Genomic DNA, 19817 nt, shown 5'->3' with positions numbered 1-19817 from the left:
AGGCAGGAACGAATGCCCCTGCCCGCCGGCGGCTGCCGGACCCCGCCCCCCTGAAGAGGTCGAGAGTGACCCAGAGGTGGTCAAATTCACGGGCAGCGGGGCCGCTCGGACGGCGGCCGCCACACACCCCCGCAGCCCCTCGGGGCCGCCCGGCTCGTCCCCGCCCGCCGCCGCCGGGCGGGACCATCTCTGCCCTTGGCGAGGGGGGCCGCGCTCCGCCCCGGCTCGCCGCCTGGCCCGCCTCCCCCCCCCTCCGCGCGCGCAGAGCGCCCCTCCGACTGGCGCGCCGCATGGTCACGCCCAGCGCGGCATTAACGCTCCCCGGCGCGGGGCGCGGGCGTCCGGGCATCCTCCGGCGGCGGCGCTTTGGTGCGAGGCGGACGCGGAGCGGTTCCCGGCACTAGACCTGCGCGCTCCGCCACTCTCTGCGCCGCCGGACAACGCCATGAAGCCAGCGGTGCTGGAAGTAATGAGGATGAATCGGGTGTGCAGGATGGTCCTGGTCACTTCTGTGGGTTCCTTCATCCTCGTCATCTTCTATTTCCAAAGTATGTAGTACCCAGGTAGGGCACTCCAACCGCACCGGCCCCGCCGAGGGCGGTGCCCTCCTCGCTCCCCGCCGGCGCAGGTGGCGGCCGCCCTGGGAGCCCTCGCCGGCTGCCCCCGGCTCCAGCTTTCGGCTCCCGGCGCCGCTGCGGCAGGCGCGGGGCTCGGTGGCGGCGAGCACAGTGCCCGCAGTGGCTGCGGGAAGGTCCCCTCGCCCCCCGCAGGAAACTTCCCGCGGGAGGGAGGAAAGTTGGTTTGTTTAAGAATTTTGTTATTTTCCGCTTTATATTGTGCGTTTGGTGAGGGGGGAAGGGAGACGACAGCGGCTGGCAAGCGCTTCATGGCTGAGGGGCGACGGGAGCTGCCCGGTCCCCGCGGGTTCCCCTCGCCGGGAGCGCGACCTCAGCTCCCCTCTCCTGTCAGGGGTCGCGGGCCTTCGTCTTCTCATCTTTTCGTTTTTGGAAGGGTCAGGGACACCGCGGCCGGCAAGGGCACCCACTACCGCCGGCGGCAGCTCCGCTTCAGCTCGCCCGAGTTGTCTGGTGCGGCGGGGGCGGCTGCCCGGCCCGGTCCCGCCGTGTTCGGGCGGCCGCAGAGCCGCTGGCTGGGCACGGGTGTCCGCAGGGACGCAGGCTGCGGAATGTTGTGCAGGGATCACCTCGGATCCACACTCCCGGGTACCTAAAGCGACTTCAGCTTTTCAGTTTCCCTCATCCTAGGGACGGACCTGTGTCGGGGGCAGCGGATGCTGGCTCCCAGGGAAGTCCCACGTCGATCAGCTACTAATTCACACAAAGGTGGGCTTGGGCTGTAAAATTTAATGAGTCAGCTTTGTGCACAGACCCCTCGTAGATGCTTTGTGTAGCTTGGTGAAATTTGTCCAGCATGGCAAAAAAAAAAAAAAATTGATCTGTCTCACTTTCCCCCCTTCTGCTTGAGAAATGACGTGGGAATTGCACTTGCAGTGACTTTCTGGAGGGGTCTGACAGCTGAGCAGAGGAGCGACGCAGGTGAGAGGGAGTGATACCTCGCAGTGGGCCAGCAGCTGTAGCTGGCAGGCTGGCCACACTCCTCTGCAGGCGAGTCTTCCCAGCCGTACCTGTTATTGTCTACTGCCTGCTCTCAAGTGTCCTGCCTACAGGATATACCTGTGGCTGATAAGGGAATTGCAGCCCAGTGAAAGGAAAAAGGATCTATTCAGGTCGAATTTTTCTTTCCCTGTTTGTGGCTCCCATAGTTGCCATATGTGTATGTGGTACTTAGAGGCATAGTTTAGTGGTGGACTTGGCAGTGCTGAGTTAGTGGTTGGACTCAGCCTCAGAGGTCTTTTCCAACCTAAATGATTCTATGAGAATTGATTTTTCCTGAAAGTTTTTGGAGAATTTTTCATCAAATTGTAGAGGCTTGATGCACCGAGAGAATTAGGAATCAGTAGATCTGCTGTTCTGTAGTGAAGCCAAGTTGTGTTTGGTGCTTTTCTATCAGCTGTCTGCTCCTCCAGAGTTGGTATAATTTGCTTGATTAATGTGTTCTTGTATGGTGCCCTTCTGTGTTAATACCTGCCAACTTCTTGGGAAAGTTAGCATATTTATTATCTTTCCTGCTGTGTCTGTCCCATGTTTACTGGTTTCACAAGGATTGCTCTGTCCTTAGCAGACCTGGAGAAGGCTTTATTTCTAGTCTTCAAGGCACCATGCAGAATTATGGGTTGTAACATAGCTTCACCAATTGAATAGAAATGTGATATTTTAATTGGTGGAGTTCCACAGATAGTATAGTTTACAGACATATTCAGAAAATTTGGCCAAGACTTATTATTTCCCCTTGTTTCAGATGAATTATACTGCTGGAACACAAACTTTGCATGCAATAGGTGAGAGATTAGGCTAAATATTCTTGTGTGAATTTTTGAATGTAGAAAAATCATGTTTTAAGAATTCTCAATATGTTCTATAGTTAACTATTGGAGATTATGGCTTTATATTCATTATATTGTGAGGCTATAAATAGGCTGATGTTTTAGTACAGTTCAAAGGATTTAGCATAAGCTCCGAGGAGAGAATGCGATGCTGTGAAATCACTGGGAGGATAATGTGCACCCGTTTTCTGTGTGGCACATAGGTTGTTAGTGTGAGTGGAGTAGATCTGGAAATAAATAGAACACAACCTTTATTGTGCCTTTTTCATCATAACTTATTCTGAGGTTTTGGGGTTTTTTTTGGTGGGCTGTTTCCATGGCAGGAACTGCTGGGAAGCTCTCAAGTTCTGCTTCAGTACCTAGTTCCTACACAGTTACACATGTTTTGTAAGGCTCAGACAGCTGCTCTCCCAGATATGTTATGCCATTGTACATGTTACCATTGTGATAACGCAACTGATAGATAAATGTAGAGTTCCTGAAGGGTCAGTAGGGAGGTGGTAGACCTGTGAATGTGATATACATTGTGTAGTGGATCATCTTTAGGAATTAAGTCTTTTTTTGTAACATATGCTTGTAACCTTTATTGTGTGGCAGAATTCACTGGAGCCAGATCCTGGGCAGAGTGTATGCTGGGACTGGAGGTATTAAGAGCTTTCAAAATCTTGGTTAATGTCCTTTTTGTTGTTGAAGGGTGTTCTAAATTCTAGCTGGTCTTCACTGAAGCATGTCTTTGGATGGCTGCAGGAGGGAGCTCTCTCATCTCTGGCTTGCCAGTGTCACTGTTGTTGGTAGCTTACCATGGTGTCTGGCAGAGGTACTTTGCAATCAGAATTAGATGAAAAACTCCCACTCAAAACCTTTTGGAGAGAAAATAAGATTTTCAGATAAGTCCTCAGCGAGAAGTGTCAGGTCCTTCTTGAGCCCCAGAGTTCTCTCAGTGAATTTCGGGAGGCTGCTTACAGAGCATTCTTGTCAGTTTCAGGTGAGAGAAAGTGAAGGTGAAAGATGCTAGGAGGCCACCAGATGATGAGTCCAACCCCTTCTGGGTTAAGATAAAGATTTATCTGTTAGAGGGGATTTTCCATTTTAGGAGATCTGAATATGGAACTCTTGCTAGAAGTGTGAGACCCAAATTTCTGCTGATAGCTTGTTTTTCTTTGGGGAAAAAAAAAAAAAAAAAAAAAAGAAAATTACATAGTTAACAGAAACCTTTTTTTTTAAAAAAAGACAGGCGAAAACCCCAAACAACACAAACGCACTTAATGCCTGAAGCTGAGAAGATGAGCTTTGCCTTATCTTTGCAAAAGAATATAAGGTATCCCTTGTTCACTATCTTAAATACCGACACATTCATGCTGGAAGGAAATCAGGTGGTTTTTACTGTTTCTTCTCTTTTTGGCTGTGTTCCCATTCTTTGCTGGGAAGCCAGCTGTAAATGTGCTGTTTGGTTATTGCACCTTTGCGTTATCGGAGTTTTGTCAGAGATTACCGAAGAGCTGGGAACCCACCCTCCCAAGTTAGGTTCCCCAACCAGTTGTTGTTGAGGGAAGGTGAATTATGCATCTCTCCAGTGCTCAGGACCACTGTAAAGAAAATGCTGGAGACAATCCTGGCTGTTGTGGTTTATCTGAAGCTATGTTTGTTCCTGGGGGGGGTGAAGTGGTAGTGGGGACTTCAATGTGTTTTCCCATTGCCTGTCTAGCCTTTACTGAAAAAAATCCATGCTGCAGTGTTTGCTATAGTTGGAGATATAGCAATATATAGCTGATTTTCCCTGTCTCTTTTGCTCAAATATTTCCCCCTTTCACTCTCCTGCCATGTGCTATCTAGATAACTGAGTGCAAGCTTATTATTTCTCCATGCTCCTGGAACTTCAGTCTGTGTGAAATAGCTCAGTCTTGGGCTTTTATGTGACAGCCCATCATAGTTTTATCTGCTGTATTTCCTATGAAATCAGTTTTCTCACTGGTCTTTAGCCTGCCTACACTTTCATAGATGTTTGCTTTGTTCTGTTGCTTCCCAGCTGCAGCGGGTGGGGGACTGTGAGTCACCCAGTGGAGGCAGGAGCTGCTCTGCTGGGCTGGGGGTCACACTGGTGGTGTGTTAGGATCCCCCAAGGTGTAAAATTGAGGCAGGATAATTAATACTGTTTTTATCTTACCTCAGACAGGTTTATGAAACTGGCTTATTCTAAACCTGGTTCCCTTCCCATCCCTCCCATTGCTTTTTTTTTTTTTTTTTTGCTCCATTTTCCATGTCCTGTTTTAGACTCATACTGCTCTCCTCTGGATGCTGATGAAGGCTAGATCTCACAGGTCAGACTTGCCTCATCTCCATGATCATCTCAGTTACATTTGCAGAATGGTATGGCTGATGTCTGCCTTTGCTCAAATATCAGAACAACTCAGACCACAGGAGATTTTTTTCCTTAGGTTTGAAGACAAGCTTACCATTGGTTTTGATGGCAGATTCTATTTGAAAATCAATGCAGCAGTCTCCAATCTTGCAACTGATCCTTGCTTTCTCTTTTGCTTACAAAGGAGAATGAGATCTGCAAGGCAGTTGGGTGTGGGGCATTCCTTTGATGGACCCTGTATACTGATTTTAAATTATTGTGTTTGGGATACAGAGAAATTTGACAGCCACAAGAAACCGGCCCTCATTTAATTGCATGCAATGAAATCCATCCCCCAGAAACCCTGCTGTGTGCTATATGTGTTTGTTGGTGTCCCTATAAAAGCTTTTCATAGATTTCCATGGAACTGTCATCAGTGTGAGCAAACCTACTCTGGTCACTATGCTCCAGAAAGACTGGTAGTCTGGAATTGCTTTGAGTTGAGAGTTAAGCTGCTCTTTGTATCTTGTGAAAATCTTTGTGGTTAGTGAATATTAATCTTATTAGAAGAGCAGCTTTTTCTGTTGCAGTGCAAATGAGTGTAGGTTTTTGCAACAACTGCTTGCTGAACTGAAGAAATAAAAATGTCTCTGAATGTGTTCAAGCAAAAATTACCTGGGTAATTATGTTGCATTCCTGTCTTATTACATCAGGATATTTTTTACTCCACTGTTACATTTTCTACTTTGTAGGTTTTTATAAGTTTTTTAAAATTATTACTGTACATCAATATTGGGAAAGTAACTGTCCTAACTTTCAGCATACTGATGCTCTATTCACGGATGTAAAGTGTCATGACTCAGCTTAAGCTAACTTTTTCAGAGATAAAGTCAGTGTGCATGGAAACTTTGTCTTGAACTCGGCAAAACAGCATATAGAGCAGAAATGCCCAGTGCTTTTTATGAACAAATTGATAAAATTGATTTGTTGCAACTAGAATCTCATTTTTATTTCATATTCAGAAATATAAGCATTCTCTTTCTGAATTCTTAAGTTGCTTCCATTATGCTTCAGAAGTGGCAGGTAATTTATCTTGTACTGTACCATGTAATTAACTTCAAAAATGGTTCAGACAATTGAAAGAAATTAGATTCATGTTACTTTTTTGAAAGCTGGCACTATTTTGTTTGACTCTGTTGCTAGCTGTACTATATCAAATCCTGCCTGACAAAGCTTCTGCAGTTGTCCTTGTGTGAATGTCATTCTAGCACAGTGTTTTTTCCTCTCAAGCCTTTTGGGCTGGTGCATATGTATTATGTATTAACTCTAAGTTAATCCTGAGGGAGTTAAGGACTGGGATGGGGGACACAATGATTTGAATCTGATGGTTTTTCTTTCTGATTGTTTGTGCTGTTCAAAGCAAACATTTGAGTTCTGTGTGTGACTTGAAGTGTCAACATACATAAAATGAAGCATAAGATGCATGGATGAAGGGTCCATTTGAAATCAATGAAAAGAGTTTTCCCCTTCACATTAAAGGAATGAAATTAGGATCAGGAATGATGTACTTGTGTAGGCCTGGCATGTCCAGGATAAAGATGAAGACATGTCTGTGGTGAGTTACATAGATTCAGCAGCCACCTACTATCTTACAAGGATAACATTTCAAAGCATGTTTGTGCTTTTTTGAATGTTCCTGTTCCCTGTAGCTCATTCATATAGGATCTCTGTGGGCAAGGTATTTGTTGTTACAGTCAGAATTCTGACTAGTTCAGTTAATTCCTCATTATTTGCGATTCAGTACCCAGGTTATAGATATCCTTTTGTTATGGTCAGAATGCTTGTGTGTGACAAAGTGGTGTTTCTGGCACAAGCCTTGTGCTCTTAACTAGAGGATAAGACCACCAGAGGCTACTGTGAACCAGTAAAAGAATTCAGTTCCTAATTATCTCCAGTTCATGCCACAGGATTTTCTTGGATTTCAATTTTGTGGCTGTAATCAGCATTGGGTGCAGTATGTTCCCGCTTTGATGTAATTATTTGGCACCTGAAACTAAGGTTTCATGGATAAACCAAAATTTTACCTCATATGCACTTGGACTCTGCATTGCTTCTTTTGCGTAATATTTTCATCCTCCACTTTTCATTTAATGCTGATCAATGTATATGGTTTGTTTTCTTGCCCTCCCCACATGCTCCTTCATAAGGAGCTAGCTGTTGGGGGAGTTGTCTGGAGTAGCTCCCTTCCCTTCTGTGGAACTGAAATTCTAAGTTTCCACATGAATGGCCCATGTTAGATTTCAGCTCCCTCCCCTGTGTCCTCTGGTGCTGTCAACATGACTAGGCACTACCTAATGGAAGGCAACCTGTGCACAGATTAGGAGCACTTATCCACAAGGACTGTCCTGTGGCAGTGTGCATTCTCTGCTCTGCCCTTTCTGCAGATCCCTGCAGGCTGGTGGGGAGCCTCTCTGGCAGAACATGGAAACTGCAGGCATGTCTGTGGGAGCTGGTGTGTTTTACTGGTTCCACTACAGGAACTCGGGGACTGAAAAGCTCTGTGGCAGGAAGCCTCAGAGAGCCACAGTGGATGACAGGACTCTCAATTCTGTGATATGCTAACAGGACTTTGGGTAACAGCATGGTATAAGTAGGTGCAGCACAAGCATTTTTTAATTTGCAGTAAGGAAGCTTTGTGTCCATGGGAGTCAAGGAAGGCTTCCTTGTGTAAAAAAAACCAATTCACTGCCTTATGCATTTAAAATTTAATTATCCAGGGGTTTTGGAGTTTAAAATAGTAATACTTTAAAATAGTAATGCTTTTTTGGGTTGCCTTTTACACTGTGCCCAGTGTTGGCAATGAAAGCAGATGACAGCTTTCCTTTTGGTCATATTAATTTTACACATTAGAGATGAGGTCCTGAATAAGGCATTAACATTTAGGTTACAGGCATCAGAAGGGGATGCTATTTAAAAGAAATAAAGATGGCTGCCATTGGAACATTTGAAGGAAAATGTTCATTAGAACACACTGACTGAAATTGAGGCTAGATTTGGAAACTGAGTATTTCATGTCTTTTCCCCTGACAAATTTGAATCTGTACATTAAAAAAGCCAAGTATGAGCACTTATAAAATGCTGACTGGAAAAAAAAGAGGGCTATGTGCACAAATGTGTATGAATGTGCACATGCACTCACTCATCTTCCCACCGTCTACAAAATTTGTAGTTGGTGGCCCAGGTAATCCAAATGCACAGATTTCTGCAGTGCAAACCTTTTTCTCCTAACAAGGCTGCTGAAGTTCTTTGATATTAAAAGAAATTGCAAAAGTGCCACGTGCTCCACATAGGTGTCTTTGTTATTTTACTATGTGCAATGAGTGATAAGTGTGGTTTCTCATTTCTGCTACTCTTTCTCAACTTACACATTTGGAAACATCCAGGTTGAGAGAGGAATAATTTTATTAATTCTTTGTAGGCTGTAGAAGAGCAAGGATTTTTATAGTTTGTCAGGGTATCTATTTAAACAGTAAGAGTGCCTCTTCAAGATAGCCTTTGTCTTGTTTGTGCCAGGCTGTAGACACTGAGGGATGACTTTGCTCCATTACTATCAATCACTGCTGAAATGGCTTCACACTCCTATGAAAAAATGTAAAAGAAGGTGCTGGGGGAAATGGAAAATACAAACAATGCAATCAAGCAGAATTTCTCACAGCACTGTGATTCTGGGGATTTGAGAGATGGTAGCTCTATCCAACACATGTCATGGAGGTAAGTTGCCTGCACTGTGCAAAAACAGGTGTGAAATGCTCACATCCTTAAATGTTGTCTGCCCTTCTTTTGGCAGGGAGAGGCAGCCTTGGTTTCTTTGAGTATTGTCTCAGGCTAAAAGATGCCCTCCTTAGTCATCTTAATATCAAAAGATTTTCTCTTTTTGTTATTTGACTGAGTGGTAGGAGACATAGATTTTAATTGCAGAGTGCACGTATATAATCCACAAGGAATAAAAGGCTTTGTTGGGTTTCAATCCACTTCTTGAACACACTGTACTCTGTAAAAAGCAGGGAACTGTGGAATTCTTTTTTTTTTTTTGTCTTTTATTAATTTTTAAGGCATTGACACTCAAGATACATTTTCTAAATGATAAAAAGGTGGGCTTCAAGACCCTTAGAGTAATGCCTTCTGAATTAATTTAATAAATGACATTGTAGCTAGTAATTGTCATGCTTTTTTTGGCTAATAAATGATTGTATAAAGGAATCAAACTTCAAAATGGATAGCCTGTAGGGATTTTTGAATTAGTCAAGGTAGACATATAATTATTAAGGTGACTGTAATTGGATCTCATGGATGATCTTTACTGTAATACCTTGTCTTAAAACAAAGAGCTTTAGATAGTTAAAATCCTTTAAAAGACTATTTGCATCATAGTGCTTTAAAGCTGATTGGTATGCAGGCAGAACAAAAATGTCTGTATTATCTGAAGTGACCTGATGTGGAATAGCACATTCTGCACCCATGCTGGTGGGTACCAGGAACGGAATATGTCCTTCTAGTAGTCTGGATTTTTACAGTCTGTGTTGGAAGTGGTAGCAGAAAATTTATAGTAACTGAGGAGGAGGGCCTTAACACTTTTTAAAGACTTGATGATTAATAAAATGTGTCAGTTGGTGTCATAAATACAAAACGATAAAGCCTGTCTTGATTGTGTATTTTGGTCTTGATTAACTTCTAAAATACATTTGAGTTTCCAGATGGTGATAAGCTGGTGATAAGTTTTATCTTTAGAATTAGGCATGTGTATGTGTGCACGTAATTATAAAGTTGAAGTAACTGCTTATCACTGGGGCAATACACCAGAGTGTGATGGACTAAAAGGGTGACTGGACACGTGATCTGTCCCACTTGCTGGATTTATTAATTGTTACAGGATCAGTCAGCTGGACATTGTGCAGAGTTCCTGCCACTATGGCACGGGCAATCCTGTGGGCTGTGCCAGGTAATCTCTGCCTCTCCACATTCCTTCTCTTCCCAAATCAGTCTTACTTGTCCTTGTGGCAAGATTAGGGAAGCTCAGATAGAGTGAACATGGCTCCCTACTAGAGTGTTGGGTTTGGGGTTTTGTTTTGGGCAAGACATAAGAATTTTTTTTTCTGAAAGGTGTACATTAAGTGGTTTGAATTTGCTGGTGGGTGGATGGCATGAGGTCTGCATAATGACTGGAGACACTGGTTGCTTTTCAGTTGATTTTGGTGAGTACTAGGTCAGATCTACTGTGCTTAGAGCAGAGGATTTTGGATTCTACAAAGGGCGTACTTTCTCCTTGGACATAGAAATATAGGATTGCAGGCTTGGTTGGAGCCCTGGACTCTTTCTCCCCTGTATATCTGGGTCAGTTCCATTGACTAGGTTAGATCAATTCTGGATCATAGGTACTGTAATGAAGAGCAGAATTTGTCCCTCTGTGTCTTCCTACAGACCAGTATACAGTAGAGCAACAACAGCTTTGCTTGTCTGTTTTCCCAGTTATTGTCCTTTCTACAGTCAAGAGAATGGATTTTTTTTTTTCCTGAAGAGATGCATGCTTGAAGTATTGGGAGGAGTGCTGCCTATTTTCAATAGCTTCAGTAGAGATTACATTGACAGACAAGCTGTCTGTAACTATTAGCATGCAGATCATCAGTAGGATTGAAGCTTTCTTGTCCTGCTGTAGAGCTTCTCTGTCTCATGCAGAAAAGGCTATTAATATTTCTGGTGCAGCAGCAAAAATGTAATTGCATTAAAGAAAAATAACTGTGAAAAAGTTGGGGCTTCTAGAGCTATTAACTCTTTTGAGATAATACTTGTTTGAGATGCTAAATTAGCTGAAATAGATGATATAAGATAGACATGATTTAATTAAAATTGTCTTCATATTTGGCTGTCCTGATCCAGCTTGTGTGGGTTTTTTTGTTTTGTGTTTTTTTTTTTTTTTTTTTTTTTTTTGTGGTTTGTTTTTGTTTCATTTTTTTCTTTGTCCTCCCCAGAGCACATCAGTGTTGCTGGTGAGTCTTTCCCCATTCTGTGCCTGTTTCCTGAACACTTTTAAAGAAAAAACTTCCAGAGCAGAGAGAGGAGAATATTTGCAGAGGATGCAAAGCAAAAGTATACGCGGGGCTATTGTGTCTAAATGATTAGTAATGCCTGAAGTCCATATATCAGTATAATGTCAGTGCCCTTACAGCCTCATCCATCTCCAGAATGCTATAGCCAGCGTGTTAACACAGTACTGTGAGAACTCTTTGTGCAGCTGGAAAGGCCTCATTCCCCCCAGTGTGCCTGGGCACCAAGGGAAACAGGCCATAATTCTTGTTTGTCTAAACTAACTGGGTTTTTTTGCCACTGACAGTCTTTACAGAAGCATTTCCCCCCATCCTTTTAGGATGGTTTTTTTTTTGTACTCTTCAGATCTTTTGCTTGTTTCTGCATTCATTGGGATGTGACCAAGAGATTTATTTCAGGCTTCCGTTCCAGCTGTGAGGGGATCTCTTGTCATCAGATTGTACCACTCTTACTTTGCTAGAATGGTTTATGCTTGGTGTACTTGTTCAGCATTTTGGGAGTCCAGAAACACTGCTTAGTGTCAAGCCATGTGTGTTGTATATTGGTTAATGATGAGTCTGTACTTTGATACTATCTGTTGCAGTTGAAGCTTTCATTGGGAGCAAGTTATGAGCAGTGTTTTTGGAAATCTTTGAGAATTTGGGTCCAAATCTACTTCTGGGACAGTTAATACTTTAATCAGGAGTCTTCAAAATGGTGCACAAAGTAGGTTCAGGCTTTCTTTTTCACTCTATAGCTAGGAACACTGAGGCATGGTCAGGAAGGGTACGTGTGCTGGGATTTTTTTAATGGTTTCCCACCAGGCTAGTGACACATTTAGGAATGAAACTGGAGGGGTAGGGTGGATTTCTTGAGCTTATATGATCTGAGGTTTGCAATCCCTTATAGGCTTGGAATAGACGATATGCAAGCTAGATATGAGGCACAACCCGGTTCCCAGCACTCAGCCCAAGTAATGCCTCTGCAGGCACCTTCAAGTGTGCTCTCTGCTTGTGAGAATGACAGTTGTGGACAGTCTTGTGTCCTTTGGAGTGCTCCTGACAAGAAAATGCTTCTGGTGCAGATACACAGGGCTCTGAGAGCTCCTTTTGAAAGCTCCTGTACAAAGTGTTGCCTTCATGAGACCAGACTGAGGTGGAGGCCACACCTGTGCCTAGAAGTCTGTTCTCAGGAATAGCGAGCCGGACTTAATCTAGATAGTGTTGTGCTTGGACAGCTTTTGCCACTGAAAGTTTTACTGGATCAATATAAGTGGGAAAAAGGTCTGCCTCTTCTCTTTTCATTTTCTTTTACCTCTGTGTCCAGGTCTGCTAGAGATTTTGCCAGCAAATCTAAGTTTACTAAAATAAAGGAAAAAAACCCCACATACAGTGAAACTGTATCATTTCTATGGTCTTGCTATGTCAGCAGAGCTTTTACATGTTGATCAAGGCTGATGTGCATGATGCATCCTGGGTTTTTATTCATGCACCAATGTTTAACATAGTTGTAAATTAAAATAGCGCCTCTCTGTAAAGTATGTTGTCCCTGCACTTTGCTTATTCTTCTCTTATTGCAGCTTTAAAGTCAAAGTCAGGAAGATATGATCAGCTGTCGCTGTGAGGGGCTGCAGCTGCTGGCTGATGCTCTTCCAGATCCTTCCCTTTTAGACCTCCATGTTTCTGTGGTGCCTATGGGACATGGTTGATGTTCATTCCTTGAAAAAGAAAACCTTGCTACAGCATTTCATGAATGTGTTTGCTCAGAGTGGCCTCTGATCTCAATCTAGGATCTTTTTGAGTTCCTATGAAATTCTGGGGCATTAGAAACAATGCTTCATGCAGTGCAAGGTGGGAAAATGGAAGCTACTTGATGTGTTTGAAAGGCTATTTTTTTACCTCAGTCTTGGAAACAAAACATTTCCCATCTGTCTCACTGAACATGTGTGATTGTTTGCCACAAGTAAAGGACAGCAAGCACAGGACCATGAACTGAAGTTCTTTGGCATTTTGAAGAGATGGACTTCTTGTCATCACTGCAAGACATCTAGGAAGGCTTTTCTTCATACCTTTTCTCTCCCTTGCTTACCTCTAAGTTTCTGTGTCCCCCCTCACAGTCAAGCATAATAAAAAATATATCTGTGTCTGGAGTTCTGGTGCTTGTTTGCTTCTTCCTCATCTGTCAGATTAATTTTGCATTGAATTATGTAAAATGTTGCTCTGTCACAAGTTGTGGCTGGTAGTGGATTGCTTGCACACTACATCTGTTCAGATGTTCAGGGGAGGGACCACTTTAAAATTTCAATTATAGCCTAAAAATACATGTGGTGCCTTTTTTCACATTTGATTCCCTTGCTAGGAATAGCAGGGTTCTGTCATGTTTGTCATGTTTTCTAGCTGCAGACAGTTTTAAGCACCATGTAGTTATGTAGCAAACTGGAAAAACGTGCACCCATCTACCTCAAGTGAGGGCATGTGGGGATAGTGCTATGGCCACACCAAGTACTGCACATGTGGAAATTACAGGGGCTGGACTTTGAGCAGACAACCAGTGTTTGCATGCTTAATTTATGTAATAGCCCTTTCGGTTCCCATCTGTTCCTGTGCCCTTTGGCAAATGGATTTGCAGTTTTCTGACATGTGAAAATGTTGTCAAGTTCAGGGGATAAAACTCGGATTTTATTTAATTGCTTCTTTCTTTGTCTGTTGTAATTTGGTCCTTGGGGAGAAGAGGTTGATCCCAGGGAGCAGGGAAGCTTTGTCTTCCCAGGCTGCCAATAATCTGTGAGTGCAACTCAGGGTTGTACTCACAGGTCAATGTCGCAAGTTGAGCACTTATGCCCCAAATGCATCTCACTTTCTCATACGCAAGCAAGGCAGCTGCAAGGGAATTGTGCTGTAAATGAATATGATCTGAGAACCCCCTGTTTCTGCACTCATGGCTAAAGTGTGACTGGGACTTCTTGTGAAGGGTGTTGATCCAGAACAAAGGGTGCAAAGATGAGTTCCCGTTCAAGTGGACCAAAGCAATTGGCTCTCAGGAAGGAGGAGTTGGTTCTTGCCTTGCTTTTATCTCTGTTCTTGCTCTTCTGCAGTGCCAGGGCACACTCCACCTCTGTGGCTCGGCTGAAGCATGGTCCTGTGGCAGGCACAAAGCAGACCAGATGTTGAGGGCAAGGAGTCTGATGGGCCTGACAGAGAGCAGCAACAGTGGTGTATGTTACAGAGCTTCTGTGAACCTGAACAGCTGAGCATAGGTAGGGGATATCACCAGCACAATAGAAAAGCAAATTACTGCTGAAAACAATTGCTGGCTACCAAAACTGAAAATTCTGACAGATTTATTCAAACTCAAGTGTGAGCCTGTGCATGACCCCAATTATCGCCTCACTTCTGCAATTTCTTTGAAATGGGTTTGTGTCAGATACAGGCTACATGGGAGCTCCAAGGTATGGATGGAGAAAACACTCATCCTTTCATTACTACTGGAGTAGGCATATGTACACCCATGTCTGCAGCATGGTAAGCCAAGCACAACGGTTGTCTGTAGCTCCCCACTTGTGTTCTTCCCTGCATATCTTGAAATGCCTTCTACCAGTACTGTGAGCTTGTGCTCTGTAAGTTAGTCCTGTGGCCTCCTTTCTGGGACAGGCAGTGTTCTGCTTTGTAGGGCACTGGGCTGAGCTGTCTCTGTGAGCAGCATGCTTCTCATGACATCTGTGTTGGGATGAGTTGTGCCCCTGCAATGTTCTTGTGTGGGTCATCTGCTATGTTGGGAGACCAGGTTGTAGTAAACTGGCCAGATCAGTAAAACTAACCTCCTTCCTAGCATATGCCCATAACTTCAGGAAGTGGTTGGAAGAGCTGGGACTTCAACCTAGGAAGCTTCAGGCTTGCTACTGAATGATCATGTCTTTGGATAATGTTAGTGGAACAAGGACAAGCATGGTGGGAAGGAAGTGATTGTCCTAGTAACAGAGGTGCGACTCTAGAAAGATTGGTTGAGTCAATTGATATCTCTTGGTTCCCTCAGGGTTCTGGCAGTAGGCTTGCTAGCTCATTTTTGATTTACTACCTTACCAGCTCCTGAAGAAGCTCTTCTGACAGCCCCCACATATGGGCTTGTGCTACAGAGGAACCCAGAGACAAGTGGTAGGTGGTGAGAAGATTTGCTGTGCCAGTTGATCACCACCATGGTTGTAAGGGTTTCGTGTTTTGTGTGGTGGGTTATAGTTAACCTTGGCTCTTAGACTTTCTCAGTTTTGGAAGCTAAATATGAGTATACCTTCAGGACAGAAAGCAAAGGCATAATTTAGGAGGAGCAATCTCTCCTAGGGGAATCTATTTCATCAGGAATATTTATTCAAAGGAAAGCCAATAATTTCCTGCTAAATGGATACACATAGCCTAGCATGTGTTCACAGAGGGGCAGGACTGACTTTCCAAGTGTTTGATCTCTGGCAGAGCTGGCTGGTGACATGCAAGAACATTGAAGGTCATGGCTTTTGTTGCTTCCTCTTCAGCCCTTTTGTCTCGCTGTGGTGGTGCTGGCATGCAAACTACACCCTGCTATTCCATGCTGGGCTATTCCTTGCAGTTCCTGGTGCCTCTTGAGCTGGAACTGGTGGTGTAGCAGGCAAAAGCTGGTCAAAGCACACATCTAATTGAATTTTTTGGTCTTGAAAATGTGGGATTTTCAAATACTCCCATTAGTGAGCATTAGTACTGAGGAGAAACATGTCACCAGGTAGGGTTTTTTGGAGTCAGAATTTCAGTATAAGTAAAAAGAGATTACTGAACTTAATATTGTTAGAAGAAATGCTTTCATGAAATAAAGAACACCGCTGGAACCTCTGGGTGCATGTAGGAAGCCATTGCCTGCAGCTTGATGTTAAGGCAAGGGAAGCTTTTTTGTAAGTATGGAAAAAGGGAGCTGCTGTGCACTGGAGCTTCTTACTCTTAGCTCTGTCAGAGGTTCTTCTGGAAGGAGGGCATTGTACTTCTGAAGGACTGAGCAGAAGAAACATGTGGATTCAACTGAAGTGTCAACATAACTAGCAAAAGATTCTGCAGTTTGTGTTGGAATAATAAACTGATAACTAGAATTTTAATTAACTTACATTTTTAATATTTTGCCATGTATCCTAGTTAATTTGCAAATGAGTATTCTTTTGCAGTGTTGCCATACTTTTCATTCTGGCAGTCACCACCTTAGGGCTGGGTTATCAGTGCTAACACATACTTCAAATTAAATTGAGAGGTAACAGTGAGAGCAATTTGTCTGCAGCAGTATGGACAACTTCTCCTAATTCTCAATCGTGTGTCACTCAATTCCATTATGACAGGAATATATTAATCCTTTCTTATGAGCAATTTAGTGTGCCACTAAGTGGCAATTTAGTGTGCAAGCTAAGGCTTGCATTTTTATAATGCATTATTGATTAATATTGTTAGGGTTTGTGTTTCACTACTGGATATTCTTAGCTGTGATTTCTGTCTTGTACTTGACTGCTGTTGCTGTTCCTGAAATACATTATTCAGGGGCAATACCTTTGGAGGAGGACAGTATTTCCACCTGTGCACAGGACTGACTGACAAGCACAAGTAATTAGTTGACAGCATGACCAGGAGTGCTTAGAAGCCATAGGAGAGTCTGTTAGGACTTTTCTAGCAAGACTGGCAATGGACTTGTTTGATATTTTTATTTTGATCTTTCCATGTTGCTGTAGAACTGCAGTGGCAGAAGCAGTCCTACTGCTTGGCTTTCCCAGGGTCTACTACAGTGCTGGAAGTATGGGTGTTGGCAGTTCTCCTTGAAGGAAGGCAAGAAGACAAAGCAGATACAACACTCACATGAAAAACAAATGAATCTTGTTTTATCTTCATATATTGTCTGGGGAAAAAAAAAAACCAACCCTCCTGATTTACATTAGTCTGAAAGAGACAGATTTCATGGCATCCAAGAGCTCAGTCTTGGGGTTGGACTTCTGGTGAAGCCAAACTGTGAATGGAAAGTTTAAGTGATCTGGCTGTAAAAATTTACTTTTACGGAAGGAGAATTTAAACTTATGTCAATTTATACAATGTTAATCTCTGCAGAGGGGATCTTAATTGCAAGACTGACAATTTGGGTCATGTTTGAAATTGATTCAGAGACTGGTCCTTGATAACTTTGGATCCGTTTCCAAAGCTGACTTGCGAATAAGATTGAGGATCAAAGCCTAAATGTCACTTTGTTTCAAGCTTGAGTGTCAGACTGAGGCGTCTTGCTTTAAAGTGGGATTTTGTTCCATACTTAAACTTCAAGTGAAAAATTCACCATTGTACTGAAAATCTTCACACTTTGAGGCTTAAAAGACTTATTGAAGATGAAGGTGAGACTGTATACTTGTAAGCATTGTAAGAAGAGACCTCAGTAAAAATAAAGTGCAAGTGGCATGAAGAATTCTGGTGAAAGAGAATTGTTGCTAGGAAGTTAAAAGATGAATGTATGAAGGCAGTGGCTTTGGCTGTGTTTGAAGTTGTAGCATTTATGAGTAGGGTTGTGCTGCCTTCCTTCAGGGAGGGAGGCTGGGGAGGATTGGGTAGCCTTCTGAGACCAGCAGCTTTGGTGGGGGATAGTCACTTGTAGCTGCTACTGCATCATTGTGTAGAACTAATGTGCTTATGGCTAACAGTGATGAAAAGCCAATCCAGAGAATGTTTTCAGAAACATGCTTACAGATGTGCCTGTAGCTGTAAGTTACACCTTTAAATCACCCTTACAGGCACAACTTTCAAAATCAAGTCATTGGCATAGCTGAAGTGGAGGAAAGCACTCATCCCATAGAATCATCTTCCAGCCTTTGCTCACCAATGTGAGGTAATATATTGACAGCTGGGAGGGGAGGATGAACAGCACGGGGGTGCCAGGAGGTCCCAGGTGGGTGGGAGTTCTTTGGGAAATGCTGTGAAAAAAATCAAGGGTAAAACAATTGGATGTCCATTTGGAGCAGGAGTCTGTTCATTTTTTGAACCCATTTTGTATTTCTTATGTTAGTTTTCTGTATGTCATCTGATGTGTGTCACCTGCATACAGTTGTCTTTGTCCTGCTCTTTCTGCTCCAGCCCCACTGCTCTGGCATCTCTAGCACTTGCCTGTTTGATCAGGCAGATCATCAGAATCATGTTTTTTGGAGGGATGTGTGTGCCTCAGGCAGTTTTTAGGAAGTGTGATGCCTTGGCCCACGAGGTCAGTGTGGTGTGAGAGCTGCTGGGGAGCTGCAAGTGCAAACAGGCAGCGAGGTCAGGGCAGGTGTCACCATGCACAGTCACAGCCAGGTGAGCTGTCAGGATGGCCCTCCCTCAGCTCCATCTGAGCTGGAGTTTCAGCATCAGAGTTTCAGCAAGAAGCAGATTTACTGTTGTCTCTAAGTTTATTCCTTCTATTTTCCCTTTCCAGTAAGTGAATCTGGAGGGGACTGTAATAGACTGGTACAGGGAAGAGGCGCGTCTGCTTCGAAATTGCAAAGAATGCAACATTTGGCGATAACGGCTGTATCTTTTTTGGCAGGATCCAAAGAGCTCATAAGGCACTTTCTCTTCATCAGTGATCCAAATTTTATGATCACTTCTGTGTTTTGGAAGCATTCTCAGCAAGGATGAAATTATCTAATTATCCAAGATTTCCTATTTTTTTAAGAAGAACTTATGAAGCTTTGAATGTGAATTGGGTGCTGAAAATGTTCTGATTCTAGGTCACCTCTAGATCTACCTTGGGCACAGATAGCACTGAAAGCCAAGAGGATATGTGTCAGTCTAAGCTGCTTCAGGGTCTGCTGTCAAGTGAAGACTTCCTGGGAATGCTCTGTGATGTGGACACAGATGAGATGAGAAAGGATTTTTTTTTTTTTTCCTTTTATTTTACTTTTTTATTCCAAGCTCAGTGTAAGCTGCCTGACCTCCAACGTGCTCCTAACAGTTAGTTTTTGGTGGTGCTACGAAAACTTTTTGTTTCAAACTGTTTCTGGTGTCTTTGAACAAGCCCCAGAGTCTTAATTAAATATTTTTGATCAGGCATGACTCCACAATAGGTCAAATCCTTTGCCTTTGGTGTTTTGTTTTATTTAATCACTAGATATGTAGAACACTGCAGCACTCATCTGACTTCCTTTGTTAGTATCCCATTAAAAATTATTTTAACTGACCTTTTTCTGTTTTTATTTAACTTTTCAGTGACCTATTCCTTTCTTTCCTTTTTCCTATCTCCGGCTGCAAAATTGCTTGTTTTCAAAGCTTACTTGCCTAAGGAAGTTGAAATTCTTGAGTTCTGTCTGCTTTACCCAATTGAGATGAAATTGTGTCCCTCAAATGGCTCCCAGTGAAGCATGGAAAATAAACTTTGTGACTCTCCATTTTTCAGAAGGGAGCCCATGGCATTGAGCTGTGGGGATTGGTGTTCCCTCTGCCTTGTGAAGCTGTTCTACTTGGCTAAGGTGGTCAGCCAAAGGGACTTCATATCCTGGTGGTTATGCCCTCTCCTTCTAGCACGTTTAATTGCTGTCCTCAATGAACAGTTTAATAGTTTCTTGCTTTCATAGCTACTTTGTGTTAGAGAAATTCAGCGAAATGAGAAAGGAGAAAACTTAAAAGCTCTTTTTGTGTGTGTGTGTGTAAGATTGTGGAAAAGCTATTTAAGAAGAAATCAAAAGAAAAGTTTCTCATTTCTTATTTTGTCACTGAGCTACGGCAGTCTTTTTATAGCATGGTTTTGTAGGATCACTATCAGCTGGCTGACCTACAGCATCTGAAATTGCCAGTTCTCCATGAGAAAGTTTAAAGTGCTTGACAGCTTGGTTTTTGGGCTCTGCCTTCAGCTTTCCCATTAGTGTCATTAGAATTCAGAGAATTTAATATGTAAAATACTTACAAAATACTAATGAGTTCTTAGACTGCT

At 43.1% G+C, this 19817-nt stretch overlaps 1 protein-coding gene across 2 annotated transcripts in view; it reads left to right on the top strand.

Annotated features, from left to right (window-relative positions):
- Positions 1-296: 296 nt before the first annotated feature.
- Positions 297-19817, top strand: part of CHST11 (carbohydrate sulfotransferase 11) — a 162221-nt gene continuing 142700 nt past the window's right edge. Inside the window, exon 1 of one of the 2 annotated variants that reach the window (XM_064702553.1) lies at positions 297-548. In XM_064702553.1, the coding sequence (XP_064558623.1) occupies positions 446-548 (103 nt within the window). In that variant the 5' untranslated portion in view covers positions 297-445. Of the gene's footprint in view, positions 564-19817 lie in introns of both variants that reach the window. The other variant, XM_064702554.1, reaches the window with a different exon arrangement.

Source organism: Zonotrichia leucophrys, chromosome 1A (assembly GCF_028769735.1).
Source record: "Zonotrichia leucophrys gambelii isolate GWCS_2022_RI chromosome 1A, RI_Zleu_2.0, whole genome shotgun sequence".
NCBI classification, from domain to species: domain Eukaryota; kingdom Metazoa; phylum Chordata; class Aves; order Passeriformes; family Passerellidae; genus Zonotrichia; species Zonotrichia leucophrys.
The sequence above is the reverse complement of the archived record's forward strand: the minus strand, read 5'-3'. Positions and strand labels throughout refer to the sequence as shown.